At 42.3% G+C, this 19,444-nt stretch overlaps 2 protein-coding genes across 3 annotated transcripts; both read right to left on the bottom strand.

Moving 5' to 3' along the window:
* Positions 1-1,210: 1,210 nt before the first annotated feature.
* Positions 1,211-6,766, bottom strand: plcxd1.1 (phosphatidylinositol-specific phospholipase C, X domain containing 1, tandem duplicate 1). The gene is made up of 7 exons (XM_015004071.2): positions 6,030-6,766; positions 5,725-5,857; positions 4,491-4,633; positions 4,288-4,416; positions 2,982-3,137; positions 2,650-2,830; positions 1,211-2,391 (listed from the first exon to the last, which is right to left on the bottom strand). Exons 2-7 carry the CDS (start codon positions 5,831-5,833, stop codon positions 2,147-2,149), a joined length of 963 nt encoding a protein of 320 aa, XP_014859557.1. The 5' UTR covers positions 5,834-5,857; positions 6,030-6,766; the 3' UTR covers positions 1,211-2,146.
* A 1,184-nt stretch (positions 6,767-7,950) lies between these two features.
* Positions 7,951-19,347, bottom strand: jade3 (jade family PHD finger 3). Of its 2 annotated transcripts, XR_015762725.1 has the most exons (13): positions 19,108-19,347; positions 16,498-16,562; positions 15,878-15,937; positions 15,692-15,774; positions 15,451-15,608; positions 15,184-15,374; positions 13,957-14,168; positions 12,658-12,825; positions 12,455-12,571; positions 10,788-11,240; positions 10,290-10,407; positions 8,239-9,307; positions 7,951-8,167 (listed from the first exon to the last, which is right to left on the bottom strand). XR_015762725.1 is itself a non-coding variant. In XM_015004066.2 (12 exons), the coding sequence occupies exons 3-12, from the start codon at positions 15,924-15,926 to the stop codon at positions 8,511-8,513; spliced, it is 2,346 nt and encodes a 781-aa protein (XP_014859552.2). In that variant the 5' UTR covers positions 15,927-15,937; positions 16,498-16,562; positions 19,108-19,347; the 3' UTR covers positions 7,951-8,510. The 2 variants fall into 2 exon arrangements, 1 of the variants encoding a protein (XP_014859552.2); XM_015004066.2 differs by having other exon boundaries at positions 7,951-9,307.
* Between the last annotated feature and the right edge of the window lie 97 nt (positions 19,348-19,444).

Raw genomic sequence — 19,444 nt, 5'->3', positions numbered from 1 at the left:
TTTTTACTGACCAATGGCAGAAAAAGCGCCACCAGAGGGCGCACGTTCAAAAAAATGAAATAAAACAGCTGGAACTGGGATCGTAGGTAGTCGGCCATTTTTCCACAGAGGAGTCAGTGTATCGAAAAATATGATAATTATATCACATTATAGCTATATAATATATAGTTTTAATCCTTGGTGATCCCAGGATTAAGTTAATTATCATATTATTGGTGATAAGATTATCACCAATAATGTGTTTAGGTCATCCTATATTGGAGAGCCATGTAAAAATATTTTATATAAATTAATTTTTTAAAATCACTTTTACAATTTGTATTTGCATTACATATTGAGAGGTCAATATATATCAAAGTCACCAAATGTGGCTGATGAGTAAAAATAAATTTACAATTCTAAGAAAACATGACATATGATGTTTTTATCCTCCATCTTGACATAACCATTCTCTCTGTATCTCTTATAAACATTGTGCACTGAGAATGTAGTTTTTTTGCAAAGTACCATTTAGAAAATCATTCTGACCCTGGTGATGACAGCATTACGTGTAGCTGCAGGGGAGCCTCCACTAAACTCTTGTAAGAGATAAAACTGTCATTCTTGGTTCTGCACACCAAACCCAAAAGCCACCGGAGGATTTCAGTTCTTTTTATTAAGTTATGATGCTGTGGCAGAACTTGAACTTTCTTGTGTAAAAAATAACAAAACAGCCTCAAGACATATTTCAACAACTTACTACTCTATAAATTCATTTTTGTAACCTCCCCCTGCAATTGTTTTTTTCTTTTTGTAATTATTACTTTTTAAATTTGTGATCTTAAATTCAATAAGGTTTGGATTATGTTCATGAGTTTTTTTACAGACTTTGCTGGAATTCCTTGGAGACATGTTTTAGTAAACCATACAGGAGACATTCTGCTGCTTTGATTTCAAAGATGCTTTATGTAAAACAAAATGAAGGTATGATAATCTTGTCCTTTCATCTACTCTTCTTCTGGTCTGCACTTTTGTGTTCTTGCCATTGATTAAAATTTAAATATTGTCCTGTACTTGTTTTGACTTGTGTAAGGAAAAGTTAAAACTGACCAATAAATAAATAAATAAATAATAAATAAATACCTAGTTCTGATTGAGGTCTCAGCCTGTTAAGTCAGTTCTTCCTTCCCACCGACGCCACATGCCTCCTCAGGACGCTTCCACACACAGATCACTTTCCACCTGCTTTAATTATACATTTCTGTATATAAAGTGGGTGTTTGCCTTACATAAGTGCCTTGAGATGACAATTGCTGGAAACTGGTGCTAAGTAAGCAACAACCTAAATAACCAAGAGGACAGAAATAAATCTAAATAAATTAATTAAGAGACATAAATAAACTTCATGGATTGTAACAAATAATCGGCTCTCCAACAGTTCAATAATGGATAATCTCTCTTTTAGTTTCCCCTTCATTTATTCCAGACCTGAATGTTTCTTTAGGGATTACTGAAGTTTGAACAGCTCGTCTCCACAGGCACAGCGGTGCGGCGTTCACTTCTGGATGTTAAGAGCTATTTTTAAAAACAGAACAATCAGTGCCGTGTTCATGCAAAGAAATCCTTTTCATGCATTTTTGCATATAAACTTGCATAAATAGTTTCCACATTCCATGATGCAACCCCAGGTCTTACAGTTGACGTGTCAAAGCTTTGACCGGCATAACTGCTCAAAAATGTTATTTACCTCTTCGAGTCCTCGGTGAGAGCAGAGTTTGTGCTTCCTGCGGTGGGGGCGTGGGGGGTGGAGTTCAGTTGTGCCGTTATTGCTTCGGTCAGCAAGTCGTCAAACCCGCTGCTGACTTGTGAAAACCGATACGGTGTGTTGCATAAAGCGCAAACTGAATGTAAACAAAGTAGTTCGGGTCAACGCATTAAAAAAAAACCCAAAAAAAAAAACCAACACAGTCTGCTTGAACTGAAATGTGCACGCCGCTGCATCCCCGAAAGTGCATTTACGGTCAAATAAATAATTCAAGAGGTAAAAAAAAAAAAAAAAAAAAATGTTTTCATCAATCCGATCAAAACAAACTTGTGTAACGACTTTTCATGCTCTGATGTCTGCCCTGCTTCTGCAGACGCTCTGCGCTTTTTCTAGAGCGAAAAGTCATGAGGACCACTTCAGCAGCTTCTCGTTCAGCGTGACGACGGTGGGTGCGAAGTGGCTCTCTGTGATGAAGTCCCCAGCGATGATGTTGAGGGACCCCGCTCTGGGGCCGGGCGTCTGCTCCCTGACCCAGCCGAGCAGCGCCGGGTACGTGGACATCACCAGGTCCTTCAGGGACTCGGTGGGGTGGGTGCAGATGTACTTCAGGTCCTCCGTCAGGTTGATCCCGGTGACAAAGAAACCGCCTGGAAAAGAAAAAACAAAACAAAACATGCATCAAGTGCTTGTTGTGCGGGCAACCTGAATGGTTTCCACGGGAGATTAAAGGATTCAAAGGCTCAAAAACGTAAATTTTACATAATTCTACTCCTTTAATGTTTTCAAATAGTTTAAGCTAAATCCTTCAGCTGACATTGTTCGCATTGAGTTTCTGCAGAAAATGCCATCTTTTCAGCGTTTTGCACGCGTTTTCACTCTTGCAGGCTTAACAATAGGCAGGTTACCTGGTCTACCGTGTTGCTTTCTGGCCTCAAACTCCTCGATGAGCGCCTCGGCTTTGCACTTGTTGGCCCACCAGTAGGGAATGTGAGGCCACAGGTCAGCGTGGGAGCTGGAAATGCTGTGTTCGTAGGACACAATCACCTGGTAGCCCAAAGCCCACAGATTTCGAAGAGTTAGCACCTCCTGAAACCGAGAAGTTCTCATCAAGTTCCTGTGAAGGAATGATGCTTTGGATTTTGTAGACAAGTAATCAAAAGACAAAACACTGAAAGAGTATTGAGCTTTCAGGGGGGGTGGGGGGGAACAACAAAAGCATGAAAAAAGTTAACTGTACCGTTTTGGGGCAGAGTTTGGAGGCGAATGTGTCGCGAATGTTGGTGAGCAGCCGGATGTGGAGCTCCTGGTTCAGACCGAGGAAGTGGCTGAAGGACAGAAGCACCACCTCTTTGGGATGAGCGTCCAGCCATTCCTTTATCTCCGAGAGGACGATCTGTCAACGAGAAGACGTCATTTAAAGGGGCAACGCTTTTCTGTGAAAGCCTGGTACCGGTAGCATCATGCTGTGGAAATGCTTTCTTAGCAGAGACAGGGGGAGACGGAGTTCAAGGTCAACACTTGAAAACTGGAGAGAGAGTTTATTTTTCCCAATACATTTTAGTACAGTAAGGTCACAATGTAGTGATATTATAGTCATATGTACTGTTAAAGGGACAGTACAAGAAAAACTGTTGTAAATTTTTAACTCAAAACTTAACATTTTGCCAAAAAGATGGTTTGGCAACAAAAGGGAGCTGATGGCAAAGAAAAATGTCCAGCCAATTTGCATTTATCCATGATACAGGGGTAAAAAAAGCCAACTAGCTAGCTAGCAAGGGTTTTAGCATCTAGTTAGCAGTATCCTCAAACGTTAGCATGACAGTAAAGTCCGGCAAGAAAATAAAAAATTGTTCAAACATATTGAATATTCCTGCCACATGATTATTGTACTGAAGGCCGACTTACATTTTTTAAATGAATTTAAAACGTTGTTTTATTAATTTTAGATGCGTGAATTAAAGACTTTTTAAGGACGAGTGGACACTCTGTTAAAAAGTCACTGCTTGGGATTTCTTCGTCCTGCGGTACATTCACGTATTGAGACCTGTAAATGAGAAAACGTGTCTAAAGTTGTGCTTTATACTGTGGACTGATTTCCAACATTGAAAATATGGGCAAAAATATGCAGACGCTAGATTCCTCGACGCTTTCCGTTTCAACTCCCGCCTCTCGGCTATTTGCTGCATGTCTTCTCTCTCTCTGTCCTTCTCCCTGTCCAGTCTCTAATGAATACAGGTCACTAGAGCCACAAAACTCTGAAAAATATTAGTAAAATAAAAGAGGTAAAACGGAAAAACCTTCAGGTAAAAACCGCAACGATGTGAAACAGAAACGTAAACCCTGCAGACTCCCTCTCCGGAACATTCAGCTGTTGGGTATCGATAAATCCAGCCTGCGGGCGGAGGAGCTTGTAAAACCAGGCTGACGTCGCGCTAAGAGGCTCTTCACTTCCCTTATCTTTGGGTTTTTAGGGCAAACTCAGCAAGCCTCGGCTCGCTGGCGGTGGTTTACAACCCGAGGGGCGGTGCGCCTCTTGAGGTTACCTCGACGGTGAGCGTGGTGTAAACGCCGTGGTAGAAGTACAGGTCCGTGGAGTGGTCGTTGGGTCTGTGTGCGATTCTCAGGTCGCAGTATCTAACCCCGCAGTCCAGCTGCTGCTTTATGGTGAACTCCTAAAAACACACACAGGATTTCTCAGTGCTGTTACTCATCTCTAGCTGGGTGCGCTACATCCCAGCTTTATTACCTGCGTTATCGCCCACTTGTACACAAAAGGGCGAATGAGGGGCTTCATGTACTTGTCCAGCTTCTGGAGCATGTCCGGCTGCATGGGGTCCACGGGAGACCGGTCGTTCATGTCCAGGCAGTACGTTACGGCGTTGTGGCTGCCTGAGTGGGAAAACGGAGAAATGATGTGGGCGATTGGTTCGTGAGCAGAGGCCTGCAAGAACTAATCTTAACCTTTGGACTTTGCCATGTTTAAATTGCATCACAGGCGCGAGATTTTTTACAAATAAAATTCTGAAAAGTGCAGCGTGCTTATATGGATTTAGTCAGTACTTTGCGCATCGGCAGACTGAAATTCCCGCTCGTTGCTGCACACTAGCTTGAGCTACTGAGTGACAAAGCGTTAAATCCATGTCCACATATTTGTGCCACAGAAAAATTGGCATGTCTGAAAACGTTCTAATGGTAAAATAATTACAGCGAAAAAAACACCTTAAAAACTAGCTCTTGGAAATCCAAAAATATCAACATGAATTATATGCTAAGATGTATAGATTGTAAGATTGTTTAATGCGTTTCTTATTGCGCGTTTTATTTTTCTGGTTTTTATCTCTGTATTCAATATGTACTTTAGCATCAATCTGCCAGTGGGGCTAGATATGGAAATTTGCCACCTTACTAGTGCTCTCTCATGTGTTTCCATTTTCATTAATACTTATTGTCCTATTTACAAATAAATAAATAAACACAAACTCAAATAATATATATAGAACATGCTTTCTTCTGTTCTTCTGTCTCAGATGTTTGGCTTGTCTGACTAAGCACTTAGATGATGGAGTCAAGCCAATGGCAACCATTCAGCTGTGGAAAACACCTGAGTGGACCCAGCTCCTCCTGCAGGCAATTAGTAAACATGGTGGAAATGTTCATCTGCTGAGCTCATTATAGGAGCTTCTTCGCTGGTAAAAGTGGTTGTTAAAAGATTAATAGAGGAGCCACGGTGTGATGACTTCCTTTCTGAAGGCAGAGTTTCAGAAAGAGCAGGTGCTTCTTAAAGAGCCAGAGGCACCAATTTCAAGGTGCTAATTTTAAGTCATATTTATCACACATAGCTTCTTTTTTTTAAGTTAACATAGTTGATTGATTGTGATATACAATGGCCTTCTGTGCCTGCTAAACACATAATACTGCCCCTTTAACACAGTGTTATCAGCACTGCAGAGGAAGAGGGGGCTTCCTGCTTATGAGCCTACCCGGAATGGCCAGGTGGTACAGCGGGGTGTCCCACAGGGCGCATGGCAGGTGAGACATCCAGCTCTCCATGGGCAGCTCCCTCAGGCTCAGCTCGCTGCATCCGGACATGCTGAGCTCCGCCGCTCACTCTCCCTTAGAAAACCACACGCTTAGAAACATGCATGACAAACAGGAGCACCGTGCAAGGAAACTTATCTCCTCATTTCCTTTATAGGAGCTAGGGTCAGGATTAGACTTTAATGAGGCGGAAACTTGTGCAGCGCGTGCTCCGGTAACGGGAGCTCTGCTCGTCTCGCGCACTTACTTGTTCAAACCGCAGCTGCTGACTCCCGACCGGCGGAACCGGCCGAACCACGGGACAGGCTGACTACAGCAGCACCAGCAGCGAGGTACCAAGACGAGCCGCCCATCCCGCAGAGCCCGGAAACAGAGCTGCTTTCTGCGCGGCCATCATTTCACAGCAGCACGTCCGAGAAGGAAAAAAAATCTACCGCTTCTGTTTTTTCCATCAGCTCACTTTTTTGCATTGAGTGCGCATTTTTTTTTTATTCTTTTTTTTATTTATTTTAGATTTTCATCATCGATTATCGATGGTTTAGCATGACTTCCTCCTCCTCCTCAGGTGCACGGGGCGGACAGCGCTGTTGTCCCGCCGGGAGTTGCAGCAGGATGATGCAGCCGGGTGACAGATCAGCAGATACGGAGAGGCAGTTCTCTTAAAGGAGCCCTCAGATTTAAATGGCCTGCGTCTCTGCAGCGGAGCTCCCCCCCCCCAACACACACACACACACACACACACACACACACACACACACACACACACACACACACACTACAGGAACTGCTTTCCTCCTCAAGACAGCGGAGGTGGAGAGCGCCAGGTGAAAGCAGGTAATGGGGTGTGGCTCTCAGGTACACCATGTTCCAAACTCAGAGGTCAGAGTGATGGCGACAAAATAAGCTTTAAGAAGGTACTTTGAAAAGGATGGAGTGAATGGTTAGAATTTTTACATAAAAAAACCACATTGCTATAAAAGTTATATGATGCATTTGGGATTTTTCCCCCTCTTTCCTTCTTTCTTTTTTACCAGACTTGGAAAGATGCTGGACCTTTTGACCAGAACCAGGTCTGACCATGCAGCCGTCTGCTAACTCCCCCAAGTGACTCTTTGGACCTTCCACAATAACTTTGCCTAAATTCAAATTCAAAAACACTGCATTACTCCCAAAGTGAAATTAAATGTCGCTGTAACTCAAGTGATTAAATATTCCCGTTATTGTTGATGCTAATGGCTGTTAGCTTTAAATGTCTCCTGTAGCCTTCAGTATTACAGCGAATTTGACGCCTCTGACTTAAGACACTTGTTTTTTTTTAATTATTAAAAAAAAATAATAATAATAAATGCAGATTTTTAGTAATGTTTAAAGTCACTGGATTAATTTCATTGATTTTTTGGGGAGAACAGAAGGAAGCTAATAGTACCTAAAATTAGATAATTTTTCTTGTCATTTTGTTAGAAGCCATGTGTCAATTTTCCAGTCTTAAATTGATAATTACGTGACTTCTGTAGTACTTTCAGGCAACATTCATGAATGTATGCATAAATATTTCCTCTTTATACACATCAATCAGAACAAACTAACTCAGCTCCAGCTTTGTATTAGAACAGGTTTTTTTTCCCCCCCCATGTAAAAACTGATGGAAGTGTCTGTTGTATTTGGTTTGCTCAGGTCTCCCTGAGCTTCTTCAGCAGGTCATTAAACCCTGAAGCAGCACCAACTCCAACCAGAGAGGGGAGGGAGGCAGCCTGGACCATGAGATAGTAATGAGAACATTGTGACTAAAATCTCTCTGGGTTTTGGTCTTCAAAGTCTTCTGGTTCCGTCTTTGCTCGAGTCAAAAGGTAACCAGTTCATTTTCTCTTGTTCCTACAGCTGATATTCTAATTACATCTTCCAAGGCAGATCAGAAAACCATGAATCTGTGGTTTAAATCTTTAGGTTTGACAACGCTGCCCTCTACTGATCAATTCAGGAAGCTGAAACGGATCGCTGACCGGGAGAAGTATCAGCACGCAGCTTTGTAAAACCCATTTCTGTGCTCCTTTTAAATTGGTATCCACTTGGTTTGTCGATGCTTCTGAGCGGGTTACGTTTTTCAAAGGTGATTTTTTTTGTTTTATAAATTGGTAAAAACTTTTTAGTGAAGAAAATAGCCCAGCATGTTAGAAGCACGTATGCCACGTTTATTACTGAAACATGACGTAGAACAGTAAAGATGGTTGTTTCACAGCTCGTTTTCACATTTCAACTCTGATGGCGAAGGCTGCTCACGAGACCATCTGTCCCCAGGAAACGAGGCGGTCGGTCCGATCGCCGCCTCATAATACTTTTGCTGCCACCACTTTCATTATTGAAGGATACTTCGGATGTTGGTGCGAACTAAAACAAATAAAATAGAATAAAGACGCGTCTCGTCCCATTTTGAGACACACATGTAGTGTTTTACTCACCGGAAAGAAACTATAAACCAGTCGAGTGTGGAGCATTCGTTTTCAGAGAAGGCAGCTGATGTGGAAAACAAAATCATAAAAACAAAAAACCTTACTGGACAAATGTATTAAAAAAAAAAAAAAAAAGGTTGCAGTTGGTTGTAAAAATCTCTCAGATGAGTCGATACTGGCTGTTTCAAACTGGATGTGAGGTCTGCGCCCCGTTATTGCAGCGCCATCGGCGCCGTGGCTTGGTCCCTGATGAGAGGAGCTGGTAGCGTCCGCCGACGGCGTCACCTCGTCACCGAGTGTCTGGACCCCGCCGAGTGCTTCCCCTTCCGCTGGGCGTTTGGCTGCGGCAGCCCCGCCTGCAGACCGAGCCGACCTTTGGCTTCGGGTTCGGAGTCGCTCAGCTCCAGGTCGGGGCAGTACCCGTCGCTGTCCTGGTGCGGCCGTCTGTTTTTGGCTTTGTGTTCTAGTATGGGTTTGGCCCACTGTTTCTCCTTGGCGGCGCTCTTTCGGGACAGTTTGTCCGAGACCCGCAGGTCCTCCGTCGTCCGTACCAAGTTGATGGTCGCCTCCTTGAAGGATCTGCCGAAACGCTCCATGGCAGACTTGCAGAAGCTACTTTTGTCCAGGTCCTCCTTGGAAACGCCCCGGGTGCCTTGCATCTGGCGGGAGCCGTCCTTCTGAGCCGCCGCCTTGTCCAGGGCGCCGTTGCACATCACCGCGCACGCTCGGTCCTGGTCCAGTTTACCGTTGCTGTTGGAAGAGTGAGCGTGGTGCACGATGTGCAGGGGCGGGTGTTTGCCGACGGGCTTGCCGGACGGCGGCCCGCCGGCGGAGGACAACAGGCGACCGTTGGGTCGGTCGTCTTTGCGGGCGTGCAGCTGGGGCTTCCCCTGGCCGAGCCCCTCCGCGGCGTGTTCGTTGACATTCCCGCTGTTGTCCGGGCACAGCGGCCCGTTGCCCAGCTTGGAGCTGCGGTTTCCGTTTCCCGGACCGGAACCTTTGGGCATCTTCAGTTTCAGGGTGATCCTCGGAGGAGGCCGGAACAGCATGTTCTCCACCGGGAGGGAGGCAGGAAGACCTGGAGGGGGTAAAACATGGTTTAGACTATGAAAGCAAACGAGGCGGTATGAAACCCGACCCAACAAGTTGGGCCACAGCGTCAGGAAGCAGTGTTTCTGACGGAGCGATGACGGGAGTTCGCTCAGATTGCTAAACGGGGAGCGAAACTCTCAGCAGATACCAAGAAGGCTGAAGGTATTTCAGCAAAACTGGTTGAAAAGTGAGAGAATCCTCGCTTTAAGATCTTTATGCCGCCATGAAAAATGATATTTAAGGAAATGTTAGCAAGATTTTAACAACATTTGAACTGAAATAATGCCATACAAGAGGGTTAATAGTTTACCCCCCCTCTCTGTGTTAAAACTGCAATTTTTTCCAGATTCAATTTTCTAAAGTTCTAGGTTTGTTTTAAGATATTTTTAAAAAAGAAACCTCTGTAAATATGTATTATATCAGTAAATATTAGTTATTGGTCATAATGTTAATATCAGCCCAAATTTTTCTACCGATAGGTAAAAACTAAAACAAAAAAAAAAGAAAAGGATGAAAGGAAAATTAATTAATTGTGGTAGAACATAAGGAAGGAAGCAAGTTAGGAACAAAGGAAGGAAAGGATGTTCAGTAAATATGATACCAGAAAAGAACATTTAAGAAATACAAGGAAAAACAAAACCACAGGAGAGAGAACACCTGGAAAAATGAAAGGATGGAAGTACAGACATAATATTTAAACAAAAAGAATAAAATATGTAAATAGAAATTTTTTTTTCCAAAATCCTCATTTTCTAATCTTATATAGCTCTAAAAAATACTGAAATTAAATTTCCTTCTTTTCCAGACAGTTTAGGAACCCTGAACATCCTCCTCCAAAGAAGACAGTAATGTAAGATTTAGGTGGCAACCAACTGACTGAAAAAAAACTTAACAAAATGTAAGTTATTGACAATAAATACACAGAAACCACAGAAATATAGAAATAAGGAAATGCCTCTTGTCCTCACCAGTGGACATCTCCTGGTTGAGCAGCTTGACATGCAGGTTGAACATTTGCTCCTGAGCTTTACTCTGCAGCAGCTTCAGCTTCTCCCGCCGGCTCACCATGTAGCACAGATTCCTCACCTGCAGACAGGAACGAATGGAAGCCGGCATGAAGACCATTAAACAGCAGAAAGTGAACTGCATGTAAAGAGTCGTTACCTAGCTGGAAAACAACATCAAGCATGTTTAATATGCATATATTATGTGTGTGGCTCAAAACGAGCTTCAGACTCCAAAAGAAATGTTGAATAAAAAGCAAGTCAGGTTGTGGTAAAATGTCAACATAAGAGTCTGTTAGACTGATTTATAGAGAAGTGACTAAAACCACTACTGGGCAGGGGGAATTGTTTTGTTTTTTGCTAAAAATACACCAACTCAGCATTATGGACTGCTTCACTGCAGTAAAAATGGAAGTGAAGAAGAAGAAGAAGAAAAATCAAAAAGGAACCAAAAGCACCCACCCGCTCCAAATCCTGTCGCAAGTGCATGAACATGCGCATGCGCGTGTGGATGCTGTCCTCCTGCGGCTGCAGCACCAGGTTCTCCTCCTCCTCCTTAGGGGGCAGCAGAGGCTTGTTGAAGCTGGACTTCCTCTTCAGCTTCCAGTACTGGTAGATGAAGTCCAGCGGGCGCTCGGAGAGCCCCAGCTCCTGCGCCAGCTGGCCCAGCTGGATCAGCGTGTAGAACTCCTCCTCCAGCTCCTGCAGCCTCTGCGCGCGCTGGCCCACCTTGGCCGCCTCGCTGGGCGCTTTGGAGCGGCCTGGGCTGAGGCCGGCGTCGCCGGGCTTGCTGTGCTTCAGGCAGAATGACTTGAACTTGACTTCGTCGCCCTCGTCCAGGATGGTCTTCATCTCCAGGCTGTGCTCGAAGGCGCAGGTCACGTGGAAGGGGATGGTGCAGTTCTTCACCGAACACTGCGAGCAGAGCCGAAACGTTAGCGGGTCGCTCCGCAGGCGCGACGGTTTTCAGTGCTGATGTCATGTTGAGCAGTGATTAGGGCTGAAATGACTAACTGTAGTTGTTGAAATAATCGTTAATTTAGCAATCGATTAATCGCTAGCTGGCATATGCAGCTCTGGAAACAAAAAGATGAAAAGACAAACTTAAAATGATCAGTTTGTCTGATTTTGCTTTTTATAGGTTTATGTTTGAGTAAAATGAATATTGTGGTTTTATTCTATGAACTACTGACAACATGTCTACGAAATTCCAAGCAAAATTGTTTTATTTATTTGCAGAAAATGAGAAATGGGTAAAATAACAAAAAAGACGCAAAGCTTTCAGACCTCAAGTAATGCAAAGAAAAGGAGTTCATGTTGATTTAGAAATGATACTGATGTTTTAACTCAGGAAGAGTCAGAAATCAATATTTGGTGGAATAAGCAGGAGGTTTTCAATGGGGTTCAGTGCAGTGGGCTCTTCTTTTTTCCAGAGATGTATGTAGACTCACAAAAAGACATTTGCTGAAAGAACACACTCAGAGCAGCAAATAAGCCCAAACTGTACAAAATATATACATATTTTGCATTTAAGATAAACAAACAAACAAACAAATAAAAAACTGTAAATATTTCTTTCAGAAACTCGTCAAGTGGCAAAGTTTAAACTTCACCCGGTTCAAATCTTTTCATCTAAAAAAAACTTAAGTCACGTTAAGTATTGATATTCAGTCAAGCGGCTGAACTTTTCACATGTTGGATGTCAGAAGTATGTTGGGTTTTTTGCGACATCTCCATCCTTTGCTACAAACGATCAAGCATTCACTAAAAGAATGCTATTGTGTTTTAGGCAATAAAATGTTCATTTTCTCATTCTAAAAAAATTAATTCAATCAAATGTGTCAATTTATCTGATTTAATGGTCAAAGATTCGACAGATTAATAACTAGAGTACTGGTAACGCTTTATTTGACAGAGTGTGCATAAGACTGACATAAACATGACATAACATCTGTCATGAACACGAAGGAGTCTTCATGAATGTTGTCAATGCAAATTTGCATTAAAAGTGTCAGCTTAGAATTAGTTGGTAAATAATGACATTTTTATGCAAAGTTGCATTAAATCTTACATTAAAAGTAAATTAAAACAGTCAAATTTGCCTTAAAAGTAAACTGAGCCACACTCACCTGAATGCATGCGCCCGTCTTCAGTTTGCACAGACTGCAGATGAGCGACCAGCGGCTGGGCGGGATGTGGGACACTTTGGTGATTGGCTCCATTCGCTCCGGACAGGCGATGCTCACCTGGAGCGAGAGCCGCCATTAATCAAACGCTGCTGCAGACAGATGTGCAGCTATCAGGGGGTATTGCTGTAAGGTCTCACACACACCTCGGGTATCCACAGGGCGCAGCTGACGTGAGCCCATTTGGTGCCGGCGCGCGTGGCCTTCATGGCGCCGCCCTTCTTGGGGCACAGCAGGCACTGGGGGTCGATGCTGAGGACGCACGTCCTGCAGAGCCAGTTTCCCACAGGTACTTTGACTATACCGTAGCAGGCCTGAGGAGGAGGCAGAGGCTTAGAACGGGATCCAATTACGGGATCATCGTGATGTCATGCACAGCCAGTGGAACACTGGAGCCACGCTAGGGCTGCAATGATTAATCAGGTTAATTGTGATTAATCGATCTTGAAATAATCAACTGATTTAGTAATCTTTTAATCATCAGCTGAGGTATACAGACTCCAAAAAAAAAAAAAAAGGCCTTGTGCTGAAAGAACAGCAAAATTGATTAATCAAATACATTAATTAATTAAATTGTCTATTTTCAGAAAATGTAAATTTGTTTATTTCACCAAATCGTTTCTGGGGTTTCCAGAGAGAAGCGAAGCCACTGAAGGACAACCATCCTGTTTGACAAGCAGGTTGGAAAGCTTTGCTTTAGTCGTTGAATTCGGCTCACAGAAAGAATTATTGAAAAATAAGACAGTTATTTTCTAAAGATATTTTTCTGTCATTTGTAAATTTTTTAAGGACAAAATGCAAAAACAGATTAAAATCGGGAACTCAGCTTCTGTTGGTTATTTTATACAAGACATTTGGATAAGTTTAAAGTTTGGGTGTACGCCTATGTTGAAATTACAATTTCAATTAAAAACTGAAAAAAAAAAAAAAAAAAAAAAGGAAATCAAATTTGGCATGAAAAATGTATAAACGTTCTTTGTCCGTACCTTTGTTCTACCTAACGTTCCTCAAGTGGCATTTTTTGCTTCTGTAAAGAAGAAAAATCTTCTTCTAAGCACCTTTTTATCTGATTATTAATTCAAACATAAATCAACACATTAGCAAGCAGTTTTTTTAAATGCATTTGCATATTTTGCTGCAAATGATCAACCATACACAAACAGAATGTGATCTTGTTGCATTTTGGGCGACAACTTTTCTTTTCATATTAAAAAAAAATCTAATTATTTACATCTTTTAATGCATTTCTAATATTGTGTTAAAAAAGGCTGAAACGGTGAAATGAAAAATCTGCAGTAAGTGCCAAATTTTTTATCTGATCAATTATCAGAATAATCGCTTACTAAAACAAAGTTTCTTGCAGACCTAAACAACACAAAACAAGATGTTTTTTTATTTTTTAAAGAGACATTATCCTTTTATTACAGGTGCCTGTATTTCCCCACCTGGTGCACACAGATGTTGCACTTGTCACAGAACACCATGTCGTTCCCTTCTTCGCTGTCCGGGGAGCGGCACACGTCACAAATCACGTCCTCGTCGTACTCGATTCCCAGGCCTTCCACCGTCTCTATGGCGTGCTTCATGTTGTCATGGCACTGCCTCTCCAGGGCCTCCATGACTCGCTCCATCATCAGCTCGTCGATGGGCACCTCCCCTGAACGACGGACAGAAACCACCAACACTGATGAAAGGCACAGCGCAAATCTTTAGAATCAAACCGAATCGAGAATGAACCGATCCGATCCCGAGTATCGGATCGGGGCGCAGGAACTTTTGAGTGACTCCTTTAGAATCTGCACAGTACTTTACTGATGCAGCAAATATTGATTTCCCATAACAAGGTAAGATTTTCTCTCCCTTTACATTGACATTTACAGCTAAAGAATGCTTGCATCTGTCTGCATCTGTGATGAGAGCAGCTGAAACGCCAGTCATTAAATTTTATGACGTTCAAAGCAGAACAAATTTTTATGAAACAATATTTTGTTTTTGTTCTTGCACAAACTGGAACTGTGCCGACATACAAATGATCAGCCATACCACAGCATGCTAATGCCAGACTAGCTTTACAGCACACCTACTTCATAATGAAATATTAGCAGCAGCCAAATGCAAATTTATTGAAAACCTTAACTGGACGTGTTGAGTCACAACAAACATAACAGAGTTAACTTGTGCTGGAAAGTCAAAGTTATGCAGCAGAAAACCTGGTTGGCAGAAAATGTCTGCTGCTCTCGATTCAAAGCAAGAGATGAATGCAAAATTAACTTTTACTGCATTTAAAAACTACTGAGGACTCAAAGAATGTCGTTAATTTATTTTCCAATCAGGAAACATCTTAATATAGGTGGCTGATTACCTTTTTTTCTTTTTTTTTTGGGTGAAAATGTCAGGCTTTTCAATTGTTTAACAAACCATCCTAAAAAATAAAGATACAATGGTTCCATGTGAATTTAAAGGAGACATTTTCACAGCGGTCAATATTTATTATGAAGTAAATGAATAAATCTAAAATGCAAGGTGGATGGGCCAACAGATAAGTGGGCCAATGAATGGACAAAAACAACTTTAAAAATTATTTTAAAAAGTGTGGAAATTTATAAGAAATGACTTACCTCAGCAGTCTGGGGACGTAAACAAAGAGAGCCGACATTTATAGATTTCCTTACCCATGTGACTCAGCTCACTGTTGAGCGCGTGCAGCCAGTACAAGTCCATGTCGTCCAGGTCGTAGCGGCACATGGCCTCCGCCAGCTCCTTGATGTTGACGTATCCGGGTTCCGTCGCTTCCTGGCCCGAACACTGGATGTACTTCCTCTGGTGGGTGTAGAGCACTTCCTTGGACTTCTCTGTGGCGACTCTGAACAGGAGGGAAGCGAGGAGAACCCTTTCAGTGCCGAGCGGAGGGCTGAGCGCTCAGACGGGACGCGGCGTACCTCACGGACGGCTCGGGGATGGTGTCCGGACTGGCCAGCACCTGGACGCCCTTCTCCCACTCCTGCTTCCAGCTGTCCGCCAGCAGGTAGTAGTCCTCCGGCGACACGTGGTGGGAATCGGGGATCTTCATGGCACTGATCAGGTCTTTTCTGAACACCTGGAGGACAGAAAGACAAAGTCTAGTGCGAGTCCTGATGTTATTTGTTTTTTTTTGTTGTTGTTTTTAAATTAGTTTTTTACTTCAGCTGGTTTTTTCGGGTCTGAGGCCGGGGTTCCAGATTTACTCTCATATTTGTGGGAGGAGCAGAAAGAGGTTGAAGGACCTAAAAGGAAAAAGGGACGAGCGAGTGTCGATTACAGAGAAGAGAAACACAAAGGAAGTCCAGGTTTTTGTGTCAGCGGGTGTCTCGGGCAGATGGGACTCACTCTCGTTGTCGGAACTGTCGCTGCTGCTGGACGACCTGAGACGTTTCATCCTGTAACGTCCTGCAGGAGCAACGAGGCGGCTTTTAAAACCATCAGTCAGGACTCCAATTTTAGCAATTAATTACTTTTTTTTTTTTTTTAGATTTTTTTTCTGGGGGGGGGTGGGAAATTCAGATTTTTTTTTTTCACCTGAGCACTTTCCAGAGTGATGACAAGAAGTACCATCTTGTTTTACAACTTCTTTTTATTTTGAATTTTCATTCAAGTCAGCTCACGGAAGAAAATATAAAATAAAAGCCAATTTAAAACAAAAAAGAACATTTTGTCATTTGTAATTTTTTAAAAGAAAAGTGAGGGGAAAAATAAAAATCTCTTGGTTATTTTGTTTGAAAAAGTGGAATATTGGGTGCACACTATTAGCGAAATTCTGATAACAGAAAAATAAAACATTTATAAATAAAAAAAAGTGATTTATTTTCCGTCATTTGTCTTTGTTTTTAACAAAAAAGTGAAGAAAAAAAATGGCTGAAAAACTGGAAATCAAATTCAGAAAAAAAAACAATCTAAGAATGTATTTTAAAGTCTAGATTTGGTTGACGGAGAGGATGATGGGTACTCACCATAAACGTCAGACTGCAAAGCATGCCAGTGGAGTCTTCTGATAACTAACCTCTTTGTTTCATATCTGCAGGAGGGAAGACACAAGTCAACTTTGTGCTTTACGATAATATGCATACTCCTGCTAAACTTTAAATACAGAAATAAATAAAGTGTAAATCCGTTATTAAGATTTTATGTGACAAACCAACACAAAGTGAAGCATCACTGCGGTACAAGTCAACAGAAGATGCAAATAAAACTCTAATGATTGTCAGTAAACGGCGGTTGAATGTCGCACCTTTAAAAATATCTCTATTTGAAAAAAACCCAAAAAAAAAACATGAATCACATCTGTCCACCTTACTACTATATTCTGCGTTGGTCCTCAACATAAAAATATGTCGAGGTTGTCATGGTAACGCATCAAACTTAAAGAGGTGCAAACAGTTCAGGAAGGCACTGTTTTCTTCAGGTGAGGTCCAGAACAAAACGTTTTCAGACATCCTTCACTCTGGTTACGCTTCAGCAGAATCAAAGCCAAACAGAAGAAAAAATATATATATGTAAAAAATAAAGCCAACAGCGTGTGTGTTTAGACTGGGTGGATGACTCATTACAAGTTCTCAAAAAGCTCACAGGCAAGGAGTAACCTCCTGTACAGTAAGTAAGCCGTTTCAACAGACAGGACATGCCTCACATTCCCCATGAGGACAGGACGGCAGCAGCAGCTGAAGGAGGAGGAAGACGCATCAAACTAGTTCCTCTTTCCACCAAGAACGGAGGAAATGTGCCCAGGCTTTCGACTGATTTCATTCACACGTCTTTCCCACAGCGAAGCTCCTCGTTTGCCCTCACGCCCTGGATTTAATGAACTCAAAATTCAATTTTAGTTATTTACAACTTTGTCTGAGCTAAAAATCTGACTTTTGTGTTCTTTCGCGAGTGCACCGAGATTCGCCAAAGAGCGACGACGAACGCTTAACCTCGGTGAATTTCAGTGAATCGTGAGATAAAAACCCACTCACAGAGAAGGGTAGAAGTGGGGGATTTCTCAGTGACTTCGTCATGCTTGAGTGGAAACTAACAAAACAGTTGTAATGGGTTGAGAAAGGTTTAGAAAGCACATGCAGTAATCTTTTTTTTTTTTTTGGTTTTTAATGTTACATAAACAATAAAAAAATTTTAAGGATAAGAAGAAGTTTTATTTATGTAGAATTTTTTCAGCAACAACGCAGTTCAGAGTGCTTGTTGCTGAAAATGGATGAAATGTATAGTTGAGCGTAAATGTATGGCATGCACATATTTTCATAGACTGTGAATTTATTTTCATTTTTTTTGTGAAGTTACAACAATAATGTGTCACATCGAAGAGAACAACACAAATTGGTGCATAATTATGAAGTAGAAGTAAAACATTATCGGACTTCCAAACCGTTTCTGAAAACCAATATTGGTTTTCTCCAATATTGTGTTTTTAATAGAAAAAGAATTAGAAGAAAGCTACTGGCTAATAAAGTCCTGTTAGCATTTTGGTACAAACCACACAGGCAGAACGGTAAACAACTGGAAGAAGGTGTTCTCTACTGAACTTCATGGAATACGTTTGAACCGGTAGGCGTCAGCCCTGAAACGACTGTACGCAACAGGTAAACATGGTGGTTCCAGCTCCATGTTTACCTGGACGGACGGTGTTACATATGGGGTGGCCCTGGAAGAAAACAGCTTAAACATTGCCTCTATTCATCCAATGAGATCAAGTTCGAGCTATTATCCAGAGAATAAGGGGCAAATGTTTCAGTTTGTAGACGAACACAGCAGGTAGACGCATAACTCACCAGACTTGCTGCTGTAAATATCTATAAATGGTTCAATACCTTTTGAATTACTGTTCCGCTTCACAATTGTGGGCTACTTTGTGATGTTCCGTAGCATAAAAATCCCAACTAAACCCACTGAAGTAAAGTATTTGCTCAGTAGGCCTGGAAACAAATGCAAGCCACACTTTCCAGATTTTTATTTGGAGTCATAAATGGAAAAATTGTGCATTGCTGGCGTATTCAAGGGGACTGAATACTTTTGGAAGGAACTATGAATGTTGGTGTATGGCATGTCTACATGCTACTCTTTAACTAGAGGCAGTTTGGGTTGAGAATACAATGATTAAAGGGGTTTCCTCTGGATTTACTCATTTCTACCGACATAAATGTAACGTGTGGCTGTTGTATTGAGTTAAACGTCAAACTGGGAGATTTATGTTGTGTTTCCATTACTAAAAAGAAGAACTAAACGGAGTTGTTGGCGCCAAACACTCCCTTCCACAGGCCTACACCAGGCTGTCTTGTAGGCTATAAAGTCAAACATGGCGCCACCTTCCTACAAAGATGTCACTTCCTACAGACATTAAGGCAAGTATTTACACAGCTCAAGTTGCTTAAATGCTCTGCGAAGATAATTACAAGTTTCTAAAGAGAGACTCCTCCACAGAGCAGGAAGTATTTGCGAAGCAAAAGCGCAGAAATGGCCTCGGTATAGCGTGAAAGGAGCAGGCCCCGTGGCCTGAATAAACCATCCAGGGTAAATCCTGGCACCCTGAACACACGAGCATATTGTTCACATTCCTCCCATCTTACCTTCCATCCACGGCCTTTCTCCGCTTTGCTCCCTTCAAACACACGGTCACACGGACCGAACATACATACAGTTATGAAAATATGGACTGTGGTCCTAACATTAAATAAAATGTAAGCTTTTTGTACCCCACCACAGTGGGAATCTCCAGGCTGCAGTATGTCCACCACCAACACGGCACAACAGCTCTATTGTACCGCCCGTAGCGACGGGTCCTAAAGCCCGCCGCTTTTCCTCCGCCCTGGGTGCGCTCAATTTTGCACTCTGGCGCTTGCCGCTATGGACAAACGCAAACACTTAACCTTATTGGGTGAATAGCCATTACAAGTAAATAATCGC

The sequence above is a fragment of the Poecilia mexicana genome, unplaced genomic scaffold (genome assembly GCF_051168715.1).
Source record: "Poecilia mexicana isolate PSO_F unplaced genomic scaffold, ASM5116871v1 scaffold_4, whole genome shotgun sequence".
NCBI lineage: Eukaryota > Metazoa > Chordata > Actinopteri > Cyprinodontiformes > Poeciliidae > Poecilia > Poecilia mexicana.
Note: the sequence above shows the minus strand (reverse complement) of the source record. Positions and strands in the feature narration are given on the sequence as shown.